General features: G+C 65.9%; 4 protein-coding genes across 4 annotated transcripts; 1 reads left to right on the forward strand and 3 right to left on the reverse strand.

Annotated features, from left to right (window-relative positions):
- Positions 1 to 130: 130 nt before the first annotated feature.
- Positions 131 to 1934, reverse strand: MNEG_0356 (hypothetical protein; the record flags this gene model as incomplete). The annotated part of the gene is made up of 3 exons (XM_014051152.1): positions 131 to 157; positions 606 to 977; positions 1929 to 1934. The coding sequence occupies 3 exons, from the start codon at positions 1932 to 1934 to the stop codon at positions 131 to 133; spliced, it is 405 nt and encodes a 134-aa protein (XP_013906606.1).
- Positions 1935 to 3433: 1499 nt separating this feature from the next.
- Positions 3434 to 7543, reverse strand: MNEG_0357 (Selenocysteine-specific elongation factor; the record flags this gene model as incomplete). The annotated part of the gene is made up of 11 exons (XM_014051153.1): positions 3434 to 3736; positions 4106 to 4240; positions 4419 to 4580; positions 4855 to 4949; positions 5207 to 5314; positions 5632 to 5812; positions 5929 to 6096; positions 6297 to 6694; positions 6946 to 6993; positions 7119 to 7322; positions 7462 to 7543. 11 exons carry the CDS (start codon positions 7541 to 7543, stop codon positions 3434 to 3436), a joined length of 1884 nt encoding a protein of 627 aa, XP_013906607.1.
- Positions 7544 to 7983: 440 nt separating this feature from the next.
- MNEG_0358 (hypothetical protein) lies at positions 7984 to 10472 on the reverse strand (the record flags this gene model as incomplete). Its single annotated transcript, XM_014051154.1, has 8 exons — positions 7984 to 8123; positions 8371 to 8551; positions 8759 to 8825; positions 8984 to 9130; positions 9332 to 9441; positions 9614 to 9677; positions 9876 to 9991; positions 10341 to 10472. 8 exons carry the CDS (start codon positions 10470 to 10472, stop codon positions 7984 to 7986), a joined length of 957 nt encoding a protein of 318 aa, XP_013906608.1.
- A 727-nt stretch (positions 10473 to 11199) lies between these two features.
- On the forward strand, positions 11200 to 12826 carry MNEG_0359 (hypothetical protein; the record flags this gene model as incomplete). The annotated part of the gene is made up of 5 exons (XM_014051155.1): positions 11200 to 11346; positions 11486 to 11528; positions 11743 to 12002; positions 12251 to 12469; positions 12701 to 12826. 5 exons carry the CDS (start codon positions 11200 to 11202, stop codon positions 12824 to 12826), a joined length of 795 nt encoding a protein of 264 aa, XP_013906609.1.
- Between the last annotated feature and the right edge of the window lie 1546 nt (positions 12827 to 14372).

Raw genomic sequence — 14372 nt, forward strand, 5'->3', positions numbered from 1 at the left:
GCGCGCGACGGCGCCCGCCGCGCGGCGGCGGCGGCGCGGCCCCTCTGCCGGCGGCGCGCGGGGCCACAGCTGCTCTTGCCCTCGTCTTCGGCGTCGCTGCCCCCCTCGCCAACCTCGGCTCCCTCGTCGGCTACCTCGACGCCGCGATCTGGGTGATCTGTCATCACATCGTCCGCACCGAACGCCGGCCACGCGGCGACGCTCACGCCGCTGGCGCTGCCGCCGCCGCGGCCGCCGCTGCTCAGCCAGCTCGAGGGCAGAGCCGCGGGCGCGGATGCCCATTGCGGCGCCGGCGCCGGCAGCCCGCCCGCGAGGCCGCCCGCCGCGCAAGCGCCGCCCTCGCCGGCGGCGGCCGTCCAGCTGGTGGCAGCCGAGCTGAAGCTGCGCTCAGACGCGCCGAGCCCGAGGCCGAGGCCGAGAGCCGGGGGCTTGGGGCCGCAGCCGGGGGCGAGGGCGCCGGTGCCGGCTTCCCCAGCGGCGGCCGCCGTCTGCAGTGCGCCGCTGAGGCCGGGGACACAGGCGCTGGAGCCAGAGCCGACGCTTCGCAGTTCAGGGGCCGACCCCCAAATCTCGTCGAGCGCGGCCGACGGCGCGGTCGTCGCCACCTGCGCCGCCGCCGCCGCACGCGCGCCGCCGCCGCGGCGGCCGCCGCCGCCCCCGGAGCTTGTGCGCGCCGCGCGTGCCGAGGCCGACGCAGCGCGCTTGGGCGGCGGCTCGGAGCTCGCCGCTGCGCCGCTGCCGCGGTCGTCGTCTTCGCCGTTTCCGCTGCTGGCCTCGGCGGCGGCCGCCAGGGCGGCTGCCTGGGCGGCAGCAATGATGTCATCGGCGCTGTCCAGGCCGAGTACATCCTTCAGTTTCTGCAGCGCCGCGTAGTTGATTCGCGAGATGTAGTGTGGCAGCTGCCGCTCGGCGCACTCGCAGCCAAAGTTCACGGGTCCCGTTGGGCCGATGAGCAGCAGCGCGGCGCAGTCGTAGGCCTGGGAGGGGGTGGGATTGTGGAATTGAATGTGTGCGTGTGTGTTTTGTATTCACTTGTGTGTTCAAGGGGAGAGAGCGACAGAGTGTGTGTGCGTGTGTGTGTGTGTGATTGTGCACCCTCCCGCATCGCGCGTGTTCTGTCCAGGGAAGCTACATGTGCGAGTGAAAAAGCTCAGGATGGTGCGAGTGTAGGGAAGGGGGAGTGGGGCATGTCGGGCATCAGGGGATGCACAGGTTGGCGGGCTCAGACGGCGGATCAGGAGCTGCAGTGGTGTGGGGTGCAGGAGCTGCAGGGTGACTTGACAGTGTGCCGCTCATCCCCCACCCCTGGCCCGAGACCCGCTCGACCTGCTGCTGCGCACCTGCGCAGCCTCCTCCTTGTCCTTGAACCTTGGGGTGGGGCGGGGAATGGGCGGCCAGCAGGGGCGTCATCGTGAGGGGTGGGGGCAGGTGCAGGTGCCGTGTTGGGAAGGAGGGGGAAGCTGCCAGGGTCACCCGCGTGCTATTGAGTGACGGTTGCCGCATCAAACCCCCAGCTGCCACGGCTTCGGGCCGCGACTGGTAACGGGGCCCCGCCTGCGCCGTCGCTGCTCGGGGCAGGCGATCCAGACACCCGCGGGGCTGCAGGCTCACCGGCCGACATGGTGTTGCTTCGCCTTGCAATTGACACGCACTCTGCGCAACCATGGTTTGAAACAGAGTTTTTACAGGCTTTAAACAGGGGCACAAGGCGCGAATGCGCTGCCATGTGGGAAGGACAGCATGGCATAAGTGCAAAGCACGTAGTGGGGGCCTCATACACATGCTGGGCGGCGAGGCGCTGTCTCAACCCAGCGTGGCTGACTGGTGGTGAGCAGTGAATTCTCGCTGCCGACGGCGACGCCCCACGCACTCTGCCGAAGCCGCGCCCGGCATGCCCCATGCGCCCATCTTAATCGAGCCATACGTACCTCCATGTTTGTGTGATCTTGTCCCAAGTCAGTCCCGTGTAACTGCTCTGCCGCATCTGTGGCGCCACCTCCGCCCCAGCGCGGGAGCGCGGCGTTTGTGAGCCCATGTGATGGCCCTGCCGTCACGTGGCACGGTCCAAGTTTAGAAGGCGACTTTTAGAACCAAATGATTCGCTGTTGCACGCGGTGCATGCGCTGTAATGAGGAATGCGAGACGGGTGCGAGATCTAGTGTAAGCGGTGCCGCGGGCTGTTCGTGACGACGGGCCTATCGAATGAAATTGTCGTCAGTGCGGCATTCTTTGCAGCCGGCACCGAAAGATGAGAATGTCGCTCGCTCTGACCGTGCGGAGAAGCGACAACAGAGAGTGATGTGACAGCGAAGGGTGTCTGGGAGGAAGCTTCACATATGTTTTGCCACGAGCGAGTGATTATGGTTCTGCCTGAATGTGTTGCCAAACAGCATGGGTTACCCGCAGCCACCTGACGCGCCCACATGCCGTTGAACGCGGCTGCACGCACGGTAAATCCCAGGGTACATGGTTGGCGAGATGTGATTTACATCCTAGTTCGCACAGGCTTCACGCCCTGGAGCGCCCGGTAATAGTGCTCTGCGGCGCCCGCCCACGTACATGCAGTGCTAGTGCAGTGTGCCCGCCACCTGCGTCGTGCGCCATTAACAACCAGCTCTCAATCTCTAACATCTAGACCTTTTGAGGTGTGCGCGCCGCCTCCGGCCCACGCCGTGCGTTGGTCGACCCCCGCGCTGCGCCTGGGCCAGCGCTGACCTCGGGTGCACGTCGATGCAGGCGGGGCGGCGTTGCCTCGCTCCTTCCCAGGTGTTGCCCGCAACGTGCCTGCAAAGTGAGTGGAGCTTGGCATGAGTAACCAGGAAACACCCAAGCGCGGCGGCGCGGGGCGCCCCGGCCTGCCCCCATTCATTGAAGGGCCCTCCTGCGGCAACAAAAAGCTGCCGTGCGCGCGCGCCCCCACCTGATTTAGACGACCCTGCCTGCCGAAACGGCGCCGTTGCGCCAAGAGGGGGCGGCCAGCGGGCAACCGCAGTGCTTTGCCCCACTGTGCTCACAGACACCGATGTCCCTGGGGCGTTAGCCAAGTGTGAATTGGCACATCGAACGGTTGTGTTGGGTTGGTCATCAAACTCCTGGTGTTATATCGCCAGGGGTAAACAAGAGGGGGCAGGGAGAGAAGTGTGCGCGGCGAGACCGACGCAGCCAAGGCACACATGCCCATGCACCAGTGCCTGGCAACCCCACTCGTATCGGTCGCGCACCTGCGCAGCGCCAACGCCGTGCGCAATGCTCCGGACCGTGCGCCTGTCACGCCGCGGAGGAATATGTGCTGCCGCGTGCACGCACGCCTGGTCGCTGGCGGCGGCGCTGCGCCCGCCGTCGTCACCGCGGCCGCTGCGGGCCGCCAGCTGCAGCCGCACGCGGCCGGCCGCAGCCGCAGGTCTGCGGTCATCACCAGTGCGTGCACAAGCCGCTACTGCCGTATGCGCCGCCGGCCGTCCTTCGCCGCAAACACAAACTTCTTGTAGCGCAGCGCCACCGCGTTGTCGCGCGCCGCCCGCTCGCCAGCCGGCGCCAGCGGCGCCGCCGAGAAGTCAAGCCGCACCTTCCCACTTGTGCCGAAGCGCCCCTCCACGGCGCCGGCCTCGCCGCGGGCGGTGGTCACGGCAGCGCCCATGAATGGGCCGACATCGGTCTCTTTCTTGAACAGGCCGCGGCAGATGGCGTGGGAGCCGTCGGGGGCGATCCGCTCGATCGTGCCGCACCTCTCCTTTGGCTGCGGGGAGGTGTGTGTGTGTGTGTCAGGGGGGTGGGGGTGCGCATTTTTCCGGAACAGAGACAGACTGCAAAGCAACACGCTTGGCGGTGATGCATGCAGGACGCCCACAGCTGGGGATTGATGCGCCTCTCCCTCTGCTGGGAGATGGCTGGCGGCGCTCCGGATCCGAGGCTCCCGGCGTACGAGACCCAGGGGTTTGAGTGCCCCCCTCGCGGCAGACGCGCCTCAACTTTGCAGCCACCCATCCACCTGAAGCTCAGCTCAGCCAAACATGACTGCGCACCCGACCCAGCTAGCCCCCCACTCGCCAAGCCCGCACGCGTACGCAACAAAGAAACTCGCACACTCGCGCCCAGCTGCGCTTACTTTGAAGACCTGCAGCCGCGCCAGCTGCGAGGGGTCCCCAGTGTCAAGCGGCGACACGATGCGGCCGTAAAAGGCCAGGCGGCACGACCCACCCTGGGAATCTAGGTCCAGGCGTGCCCCGATGACCGCAGAGTCCTAGAGTTGAGGGTTCCAAGGCGGTTTTGGTCGGTTTGCAAGTTCAAACGGTTGGCTTGCACGCCCTGGCGGCGGCAGGGTTGGTCGGCGCTCGGGCAGGGAGCCAGCGGCAGAGGCGACCAGGCGGTCGGCCACAGGATGCTGCCGCCGCCGCCGCCGCCCCCGCCTGCCCCCTCACCGAGGGGGCCGTCAGGGGTTGGTCAAACTTCAGGAGCGCCCACTGCGGCCCAAAGTGCACCGCCGCGTCGGCTGGAGGGCCCTCCGCTGCAGCCGCTTGGAGCAGCTGCTGGTCGTTTTGGCCCTGAATATGGGGTCTGCCCTCCAGACCGTACAGCTGGTCCTGCGTCATGGACAGACGCGCACATGGAAAATGGGCACAGGTCCACCAATCTTCAAAGCTATGGGCGTATTCCTCGTGGGGTGCAGCTGCGGGCGCGGTACCGCGGGCTGAATGCAAGAGAGCACACAAGAGCTCGCCACCTTAGCAGATAGGCAAGACAAGACGCCACGAAGCAGCCCTACAAAAAACCCTAGCCGCACTGGGCTCGGTGAAGCATGGCTGCCATGCAAGCGGGCAGGCCCGTTTTTGTGTGACGTAACATCGGGGCTTTCACCTGCCACGCGTACTCCTGCTCCCAGTCAAACGCCTCTGCTGGGGGAAGATGCAGGGACATGGCCTCCAGGCTGGAGATCATCTGCTGAAGCGCATCTGCGAAGCGGCGATGAGATTGGCTAGATCAGGCAGACGAGCAGGCCAGCTCCCCCCCCCTGGCCAGATCAGGCCAACAGGGTCAGGAAGACGCACCGTTTGGCAGATCAGCCAGAAAGAGGGAGCGGGATGACTTGTGCTCGAATGCCCTGACGCATGCATGGATGTGGGCATTTCAAGGGCCACGCATCTCGGGCGCCCGTGGCTGCACGGTTCGCCCCCCTGCAGCGCTCCCCGCCCGCCAGCCACGCGCACACCTTCCTGAGTCCCGCCCCCGCCGTCTGGCAGGCCGAAAAACGTGGCCTCTGCCATCACTGTCTCGTGGCCCACGTTGACGTGGTACTTGACCTTCCCAGGAACAGGGCCTGGGGCAGAGGGGAGGACAGGGACGCAGGGACGCGAGGATGGGGCCGCGGACGACACTGCCGCAAACAGCACAGGCAGCGAGAGCCCGGAGAGAGCGCCCACAGCCGGCAGGCCGGAACGGCGAGCGTGATGGAACAGGAGGGAGCGCTGAGCAGTTCATTGAGAGGAGGAGCAAGCAACCGCGCAGGGAGCTGCCCGCCGCTTGCGGCAAAGTCTGAATACACCAGACAGGCGCCCTGCTGGGAAAGCCGACCAGGCGCCCCCCCCGGGGTGCATTCCAGAGCCTTGCACGGCCCAAAAAGCCCCCAGCACGCACCGTCGAAAAAGCGGACCTTCTCGACCGTCGCCACCGCGCCGCAGAACGCGGGCACGCTGCCTGGCGCCGCGGCGAGCCCCCTCTCCATGAGCTTTGGGTCGAGCTGCGTCACGAGCAGCGCGGCACGGTCGCCCTGGGCGGCGGCGCGGGCGGGGCGCCTGAACATCTGGATGGACTTGACCTGGAGGTCCGGACAGAGCGAGTTTGGGGGCCGTGGGTGCATTTGGCGGACCGTGTGCAAAGTTCTAGGTCTTGAACTGAGCGCAAGACGAGAAGTGGCTGCATGTCTGAGGTCACTGCAAGCTGGCCGCAGCAGGCGCCTTGCCGGCGCGTCCATTGGCCCCTCAGCGGCTGCAACGCTGCGCGCAGTTGGTCGCCTGTCCGCGCCGGGGCGTAGCGCCGGCGTGCCTGGCGGCTGATCTTGAGGGCTGGCAGCTCTATGGTGTCATTGACGCTGACGCCGCCCTGTGATGTGGGAGGGCACGAGAGCACACCGTAATGTGATGCTGCGAGGGCTTGGGCGAAAGTGCATGGGAAGCTTGATATTGAGGATGCTACCTCGGATAGAGGCGGCGGCAGAAGAGAGTCTGAGCACAGCCCAGGTCCACTGCAGGCATGCGCAGCTCGCGCGGCGCGCGCGGCCCGCACGCTTGGCCCCGCGTCACCTGCAGCACAGTGCCGGTGAGCACCGTGCCCTGCCCCCTGATGGCGAAGCAGTGGTCGACCGCAAACAGCAGCGGCGCGCCCGCCGCCGCCGCGCGGGGTGCAGCCATCCCCAGCAGCGCCCCCTTGAGCTCCTCAATGCCCTCCGCGCCCGCCGCGGCGCCGCCCGCCGCCGCGCCGTCGGCGCCGGCGCATGCGCCGGGGCGCGCGCAGACGGGCACCATTGGGGCACCCGCGAAGCGGGTGGAGGCGAAGGCGGCGCCGAGGCGCTTCTGGGCCTTTTTGATGGCTTTGGGGCGATCTTGCTCTGGGATGAGGTCCGTTTTGTTGAGCGCAACCACCAAGTGCTGCGCCGCCATCTCTCCGACCACCAGGCACTCGGCCGTCTGCGCTTGGAGGCCTGGGGGAAGCAAGGGAGTGGGCCATGAGGGGTGGGAAAGGGGCACTCGTGGTGCTGCAGGTGCTGCCGATGCGGCTGTCGCCGCCGCTGCCACTTCTGCTGATGCTGATGTGTGCTTTGTCGCACAGACGCGCGCACACACACAGGCACATGCTCGCACGCACACAAAAACATACAGGCGCACGAGCACACATGCGAGAGAGCGCTCTTGCACATCCACCACCCCAACCTTCCCCTGCTCAGCCGCCCACCCTTTGTGATGTCCACTACCAGCACCATCATATCAATGATCCGGGCACCTGGGACAGGGTGGACGGGCAGATATGAAAGAGCTGGCAACTGCACCTGCGTCGATGCGAGCAGGAGGTGACCACGCTACCCGGCATGCATCGCAGCGATCCCCCCTGCAGGCGCGGCCACACACCCCCGATGATGGTGCGGATGAGGGACGCGTGGCCCGGGCAGTCCACCAGCGTGAACTGCAGCTCGTTGTAGGGCAGGTGCGCCAGGTGGCGCGGCAGCGGCGCGGCGAACGCGCTGAAGCCGAGGTCCAGCGTGATGCCGCGCTCGCGGCTCTGCGGATGCTTGTCGAGCGCCGCCGTGGACAGCGTCGATGACAGCGCCGCGACTGCGAGGTTGGACGGGCGCAGCGGCGGCGCAGCGGCGGCGCAGGCTGTCCTTGGCCAGGCCGGCACGCAGCGGCGGCAAGCGCTAGCGGGGCAGTGAGCGCGGTCATGTCTGCGCAGTCGCCTGGCGCTCAACCTCACCTAAACTCGTCTTGCCGCTATCCACATGGCCGAGAACACCCACATTGATGTTGAGCACTCGGTGCTCGCGGGGCTCCGCCATTACGGTATTGTTCTATCGGCGAGATCAAGACCTGGCTCGGGCTGTTGTACAGTATAGAATGATGTGACAGACCGATGCCCCACCAATCACAAGGAGTTTTATGCAGATATGTACACAGCAGCGGCCAGGGCCAGCCACTCATATGACTCAGTGACCAACAGTGGCTTTGGGTGTGCTGGCGTGTATCGCACAAAGGCGTGTATCGCACAAGCGCTTCGCTGTCCTGCAGCTGCAGCCCAGCTGAATTTTACTCTGCGCGGTAGCTGGGGAGCACAGCCATCATGCGGGGAGAGGGCTCCATGCGGCAGGCAAGGTAATTGCTGCGCTGCCAGTGCGTATGAAACCCGCAGCCGGCGCACTGGCGCGCAGCCGCCTTTTTGGCCTCGCAGCCCTGATTCAGAAGGTACTGCTGCGGCAAGGGCTCATCACTCATACACACACTACCGCTTGTAACTCGGCAGCCGCACGCCAGGGTCAAAGACAGTCGGGTACGACGTCCCGCCGGGCGTGGGCCGGACGGGCGGCCAGCACCACTCGTCGGCGCTCTCGCCCAGCACCTCCCGCAGGTTGTTGCACACGCCTGCGCAGGGTGCGAAAGGGCACAGCCTGCAGTTGGTGGCTGAACAGAGGAGCCGGTGGGGGCCACAAACGCCCCGAAATCAGCTGCGAGCCCCTTACAGGCCCCAACCAAAAACATTTTGGCTTGCCGCAGCCAAATTCTATCCTCGTATTCATGTGCCAACTGGCACCCGCGCTACACAGCGCCGCGGCTGGGGACGCCGCAAAAGCTGTCACAGAAGGGACACCAGACCCTGCGCGGGCCTCACCTATGTCGTACGGATGCGCCCCTCGCGGCGCCCCAGCCAGCGGCATCGCGGAGACCAGCTGAGCCGTCACGCCCTCGCGCCACTCAATAGTGGTCTTGTTGGTGAGCACCATGCGCACGTGAAACGACAGCAGCGACGACAGCGCGACCGCGGCCGGCGCGGCCAGGCAGAAGGCCAGGCCCTACAGCATTACAGCGGCGAACGCGCACACGTGGCACAGTGAGCCAAGCTGCGCGGCTTGGGGCAAACAAGCAACGCGGCGGCATGCAAGCAGCCAACGCCTGGGCGTGCAAAGTTGTGTCTGATGCAGACGCCACACTGCAGAGCACATGGGTGAGCTGCTGCGAGCGCTTGTTCTGGTGGCGCAAGCGCATTCATGCGCGCATACCTCGAGGACCAGGTGCACCCAGAGGCCCGCACTGCCCGCCTCGGTGACGCGGCCGGAGGGGCCCGTCCTGCGGGTGAGCGAAAGGTGACATCCCATTGCGCCAGCTCCACTTTTGAGGTGGCAGCGGCAGGCTCTTTCCGGACAGCGGCTCATGCAGGGCGTTTGCAAAACCACAGGCAAAGGCATGTTGGCCGGTGTCCCCTGATGCCACCGCTGTAGCCGTACCTGAGCACGCGGTCTGCAGACACCGCGCTCAGCACGTGCCATGCATGCGCCAGCAGCAAGCCCGTCGCGTGCCACAGCGCGGCGACTCCATACAGCAGCAGCAGGAAGAAGGCGCGGTAATTGCCGTGGCCCACGCAGTTGCCGGTCCTGCAAAGGGTCGGGTGAGGTCCGGGTGGTGCGGGCGGCCGAGGCAGAGGCGAGCAAGGTGCAGCTAGGCACAACGCGGGTGGGGCGCAGGGGGGGCCTGCACGGCGGCAGCAGGGGCGAGGCTCGCCCGGGAACAGCCCAGCCCCAGGAAAGGAGTCAGGCCATAGGGCGGGGCGCCCCCAGGCCATCTCGTCGGCTCACCAGGGGCAGTGGTGGTCCATCCGCAGCACGCATCTCTGGCAGACGCTGCAGTGGTGCGTCCGCGGCGGCTTGTGGACGCCGCACTTCTGGCAGAAACGCAGGCCCCCGTCCTGCGAGCCATGCAGGCGACGACATGGGGGCCGCCGCACGTCATTCACAAGCTTTTGATGGCCAACTCAGCCATTGCCACTGAGGCAGGTAGCGGAACAGGACGTGGTTGGTCAAGCGCAGTCAATCCTGGAGCCTTGACAGAGTCAACCGAGTCAAACCTGGGCGCCGCACCTTCTTCTTGACCTCCTGGAGCTTGGGGCCGTCCTCAGCGTCCGGCTGCCAGCCGGCAGGCACCCTGCATGAGCGATGCGAGGGCATCCAGGGGTGGAGGGGCGGCAGGATGGGCTTCCCCTGCCACACAGCATGAGCCATTTTGACTGGAATCGCTCGTTGATGGGCGCCCCAGCAACGCTGCTACCTCGAAGCAGCGCCTGGGCGCCACGTGCGGCGCCAGCAATCCGCTTGCTCCTTACGCTTAGTTGCTTCGCCGCACCTTCCAGGGTCGAAGAAGATGCACGCCACGAAGCACCAGAGCGCGAGAACCGTTGTGACCGTCAGCACCGCCAGGTTGGACATGCCAGGCACGCTCACACTCAACCATGGCAGGATCTGTGGCGTATGTGAGGGCGCAGATCTGCAGTGTGCCGCAATGCGATCTGTGATCAGGCAGCGCCATGCCTTTCTCGCCTGCAGCCAACGAGCGCCAAAGGTGGCGCGCCGCCGCCACGGCGATATCCCCTCACAGGAGTTGCCCGGGACATGTGTGCTCTGCGCGTCGCCACGCAGCAGCAGTGCCCTCGGCTCCGCCCATGGCGCGCCCCTAGCTCGCTGGGTGCCCGATGCGAGGTGCACCGCGCAGCTGCGCGCATAGCAGCACCCCGTTGCTTCCAGACAAAGTTGTCCAGTTTAAAGCCCACGCACCGCCCGACAACGCACGCTGTAGGCCCCTGCAACCCACCGCGCAGGTGACGCAGACCACATAGAGGTAGACAAAAGTGGACAGCACGCCCGCCACCGCCCAGTCCCACTTGAGGCCGCGCGCCCTGGCCGCGCTGCCAATCAGCGCCAGCGTCGCCGCAGACGCGAGCATCTCCTCCCCGACGCCACCGCTGCCGCCGTCGTTGCCGCCGCCGGGGCGGCCGGCCGGGCGGCGCCGGGCGCCCGGGCGGGGGTGGGGCGGCGGCGAGGGCGGCGCGCCGGGTGGCGCGCGCGCCGTCGCTCCCAGGACACCACACCAAACCGGGCAAGCTGCTGGCAGTTAGCTTGCAATGTCCCCAATAAGCCCAAAGTGGGTCTGTGGGTGCTGGGCGGCTGCCGCTGGAGTAGATACAACGAGCCAAAAGCGGTTGCTTGCAACTGGCACTGCTGCAGCAGCTCGAGCAGCAGCACACCTACTCCCACCACGTTGCGCCTCAGGTTTGAACGCGCCGTCGTGGAGGGCACGCTGCATGCACTTGTGCGGAAACACGTGTCAATTCCTCGATCAGTCCGGAAGATATCAAGGTCTGCACTTGGTGTCCCAGATCGCTGACAAATGAGGATCGGATTGTTCAATACACCTTGAAAAATGAGGCATCTATGCACTTTTGACTGGGGATTTCACATTCTCAGCAGGGTAACCAGTGATGATGTGGTCGATCTACTGATGAAACGCCGGCTTGCTCTCGTTTGGACCTCCGTACATTGATTTATCGGCGACGAACGATCAGATTCTTCTTATAGCAGGCGCCACACTCGCAGCGCCTCTTCGCAAAGGTGATACAGGGTGACGTTTTGGATGCGCACTTTCGCCCTTGGCGGGTTCAGCGGCCACAGCCATGACAGCAGCAGTATACTGGGCAGCTGGGGCGGCTGCCGGCATCGCTGATGGCTGCGTGCTCGCCGTCGAGGAACTGTTTCCGTGGCCTGGTGGCGCCGTGCTAGGGGCGTGCGGGATCGAGAGCCCGCGCTCGAAGAAGGCCCAGGTGCACATGGAGCACGGAATCTATTGTGTGCGTGTGCGCCTGTGAGGCCTCTCGGCCAGTCGCGGTGCTCGCTCGCGGTCCTGACCCGCCTGTCTCGCTGTGCTCACCAACTGGCACTGGTCCACTGGCCCGGACGCAGGGGCGGCGCGGCGGCGACCAGCAGCAGGCCAACGGCGCCACTGGTGAGCCGGAAGCCTGCTGCAGCTGCTCTTACATTGCCCTGGAATTGAAACGTATTGTTTGGACGTATGGACGTATAATTTCCCCTTACTTGCCATGGCTGTTGCACTGCCCTGCTTTGCACTGGTGCTGCAAGCACCTGTGTGCGCCACCACCACCCCGTCCCCCCCTTGCCCCCATCCCGCCCTCCGCCCCCGCCGCCCGTGCAACCCCCAGGCTCACCGGCCAAGAACCAGCTGTCTGTCACGGGCGACCGCGTGCTGTCCAAGGTTAACAGCTTCCCAGTCGATGATCTGGCAGACGACCTGGGTGCAGAGTCCGGCCCAGACGCCGGGGAGCCCAAGCCGCCACCCATCCCCTCGTTCCGGCCGTCGCCGTCGCCGCTGCGGCGCGGCGGCGCTGATGATGCGGCCGGGGCGCTCAAGGTGCCCAAGCTTAAGCTGCCCAAGTCACCGCCTGACGTGGCGGGCCGGCAGGTGGGCGAGGCGCGTGCTGAACAGCCGGCACTTTGCCGACCAAACATGCGACCGTGACGGTCACATGTCCAGCACAGGCGGCTCCTTTGTTGGGAGTATTTTGGGAGTCCAGCAGCCTGCCGCCTCTGCCCGTTGATTCCACCAGGGGTTGTTTTGAGCCCTCCACTCTCACGGCCTGGCGTGCGCCCCTTGTCGCATCGCATCGCCCGACCCTCCCACCCCAACCCCGTGCACAAACCAACTTGCAGGACACCACCGCCGCGGCCAGCGCCTCTGCATCCTCCTCCCTCGCGTCCCCGCCCCCGCCGGTCAGCGCCCGCCTGACGGAGCAGGCCGTGCACCCCATAAACGCGGCGTTCGAGGCGGCGCGGGGGCGCGGGGGCGGCGGCGGCGGCGCGGCGGACGAGCCGGACGCGCTCACGATTGCCACGACCAACCGCTACACTTACGGCCTGGGGCCTGGGCAGGTGCGGGCCCATCGGCGGGCGGGGGCATAGCGGTCAGGCGGGGCGCGATTGAGGGGCCCTGCCGTCGGGGCTGCATGGGTCATGGCCGAAAATGTTTGCAGCTGTAGCCCCTGGGGCAGCACGCCCTGCCCGCCCGGAAACCCCCTGCTTTTCGCACGCCCTGTGCCTGCCCCCTTGCAAGCGATCCTCTTTGACCGCCTGCCCCCTGTGGCTTCCCCCGTCGTCCCGCAGGCGGCCAGCACCCCGCGCAGCGACGCGGCGGCGAGCGAGGGCGGCGGCGAGCACAAGAAGCGCGGCGGCCTGTTCAGAGCCCTGAGGCGCAAGGGCGGCAGCAAGGCCAACCAGGCGCTGCGCTGATGTCACGACATCACTCGGCGACGCTTTTGGCCGGGGCCACCCAATCCAGCTTCAAAGCCCGTTGATGGTTGCTTTTGATTTGCACCCGTGCAATCAGCCTTGACAGTTGCTGCTCGCATCCGTAGCAAGCACACGGCCCCACACCATAGCGTTGCCGGTTGTCCGCCAGACAGCTTTATCTTCGCTTCTGGGTGCCAGGAGTTTGATGACCCCGCCCCGTGCCACGTTGCACCCGTGCTGCATCGTTAGCTCGACGGCATCGCCGCCCCTGCCGCCGCCTCTTGCCAGCCCCCCGTTTGCCAATGCGGTGCGGCGCGGCGAGCGCACGTCGCGCGTGGGCGGTGGTGACGTGGTTGCGCGGCAGAGACGTGCCACCTGCATTCCTGTCTTGTGGAGTAGCGCAGTTGATCAAACTTTGCTTGAATCAGGATTGTGAGTAGCGCAGTCCATCAAACTTTGCTTGAAGCAGGATTGCCACAGCACACCACCTCCCATCTGGAGCAAGATTCAGTCGCGATGTTGATCACACGCCCCGCTTCAGCAACAAAGTCAACCTGCACGCCTCCCTGTCGCTTTTCCCCTGTGTTGTCCCTGGTACCCCGATGCCCATGCCTGCTGCCCCGCCGCATACCCCTGCCTGAAAGGCTCAACAACCCAGGCCATGCCCGCCAGCGGGCTCGTTTGGCTAATCGAGGGTGAGGATGGGGCTACCCTTGGACCTGCGCTTTGCGCACGCTGAGCTCTCCACTCTACTGCTGGCCCTGTACGTACCCACATCACGCGCACGAGGGTCTGAGCCGCTGTACGCGCGTGTCGCGCCATTTCGCCCCGAACAACCCTTGTCCGTCTGCTGCGCCAGCTTTGCAGCGCGTTTGTGAGCGTATCACACTGTCGAGCTGTCTGTCTTTGTGAGGGCCGCGCATTGGTTGCAACGTGAGGACCAGCCTCTGTGACTTCGGTACGACAAGAACATTCCAAGCGGCCCCAGGGGGGGAGGCTTTGTGGGTGCAGCAGGGCAGGGCACGAATTTACTGGATGGGACAGGGTGGCCGCGGCGTGGCGTATTTGCAGCACTGGTTGCTTGAGTTCTGGTGCCCAGCGGTTCCGCTGTCGCCGGGGGATGGCGCAGCCATGCATCCAAAGCCGCGTACTCAGGAGGTGGCGGCGCCCATCCACCTGAAGAGACGCAACAAACAGGCACCAAGGGGACCAGGCCGGCTGGCACACATTGTTGTTGCTTTCAACCACTCATGCACAGACGCTGCATAACCCCTTCCGGATCAATCAAAGCCCATGTGCTGGCATGCGGTCAGACTCCACATTCATGTCTGAGCGAGGCTCATTATACATTACAATGAAGGTGGATGCAGTCAGATCGGCTTGTCGTAGTCAGAGGTGCGCGATTGGCAGGTTGACACCGAATGCAGTTAAGCAGGGGCGCCATCCAGCATGTCGCTGCTGCACCCAACTGCACCGCCGGCAAAAACAATCTGCGCGCGTCTGCCACGCCGCCCCCAGGGATTCGCGCGCAGCGCAGGGCCGTCGG

The sequence above is a fragment of the Monoraphidium neglectum genome, assembly GCF_000611645.1.
Source record: "Monoraphidium neglectum strain SAG 48.87 unplaced genomic scaffold scaffold00028, whole genome shotgun sequence".
In the NCBI taxonomy this organism is placed as follows: Eukaryota; Viridiplantae; Chlorophyta; class Chlorophyceae; order Sphaeropleales; family Selenastraceae; genus Monoraphidium; species Monoraphidium neglectum.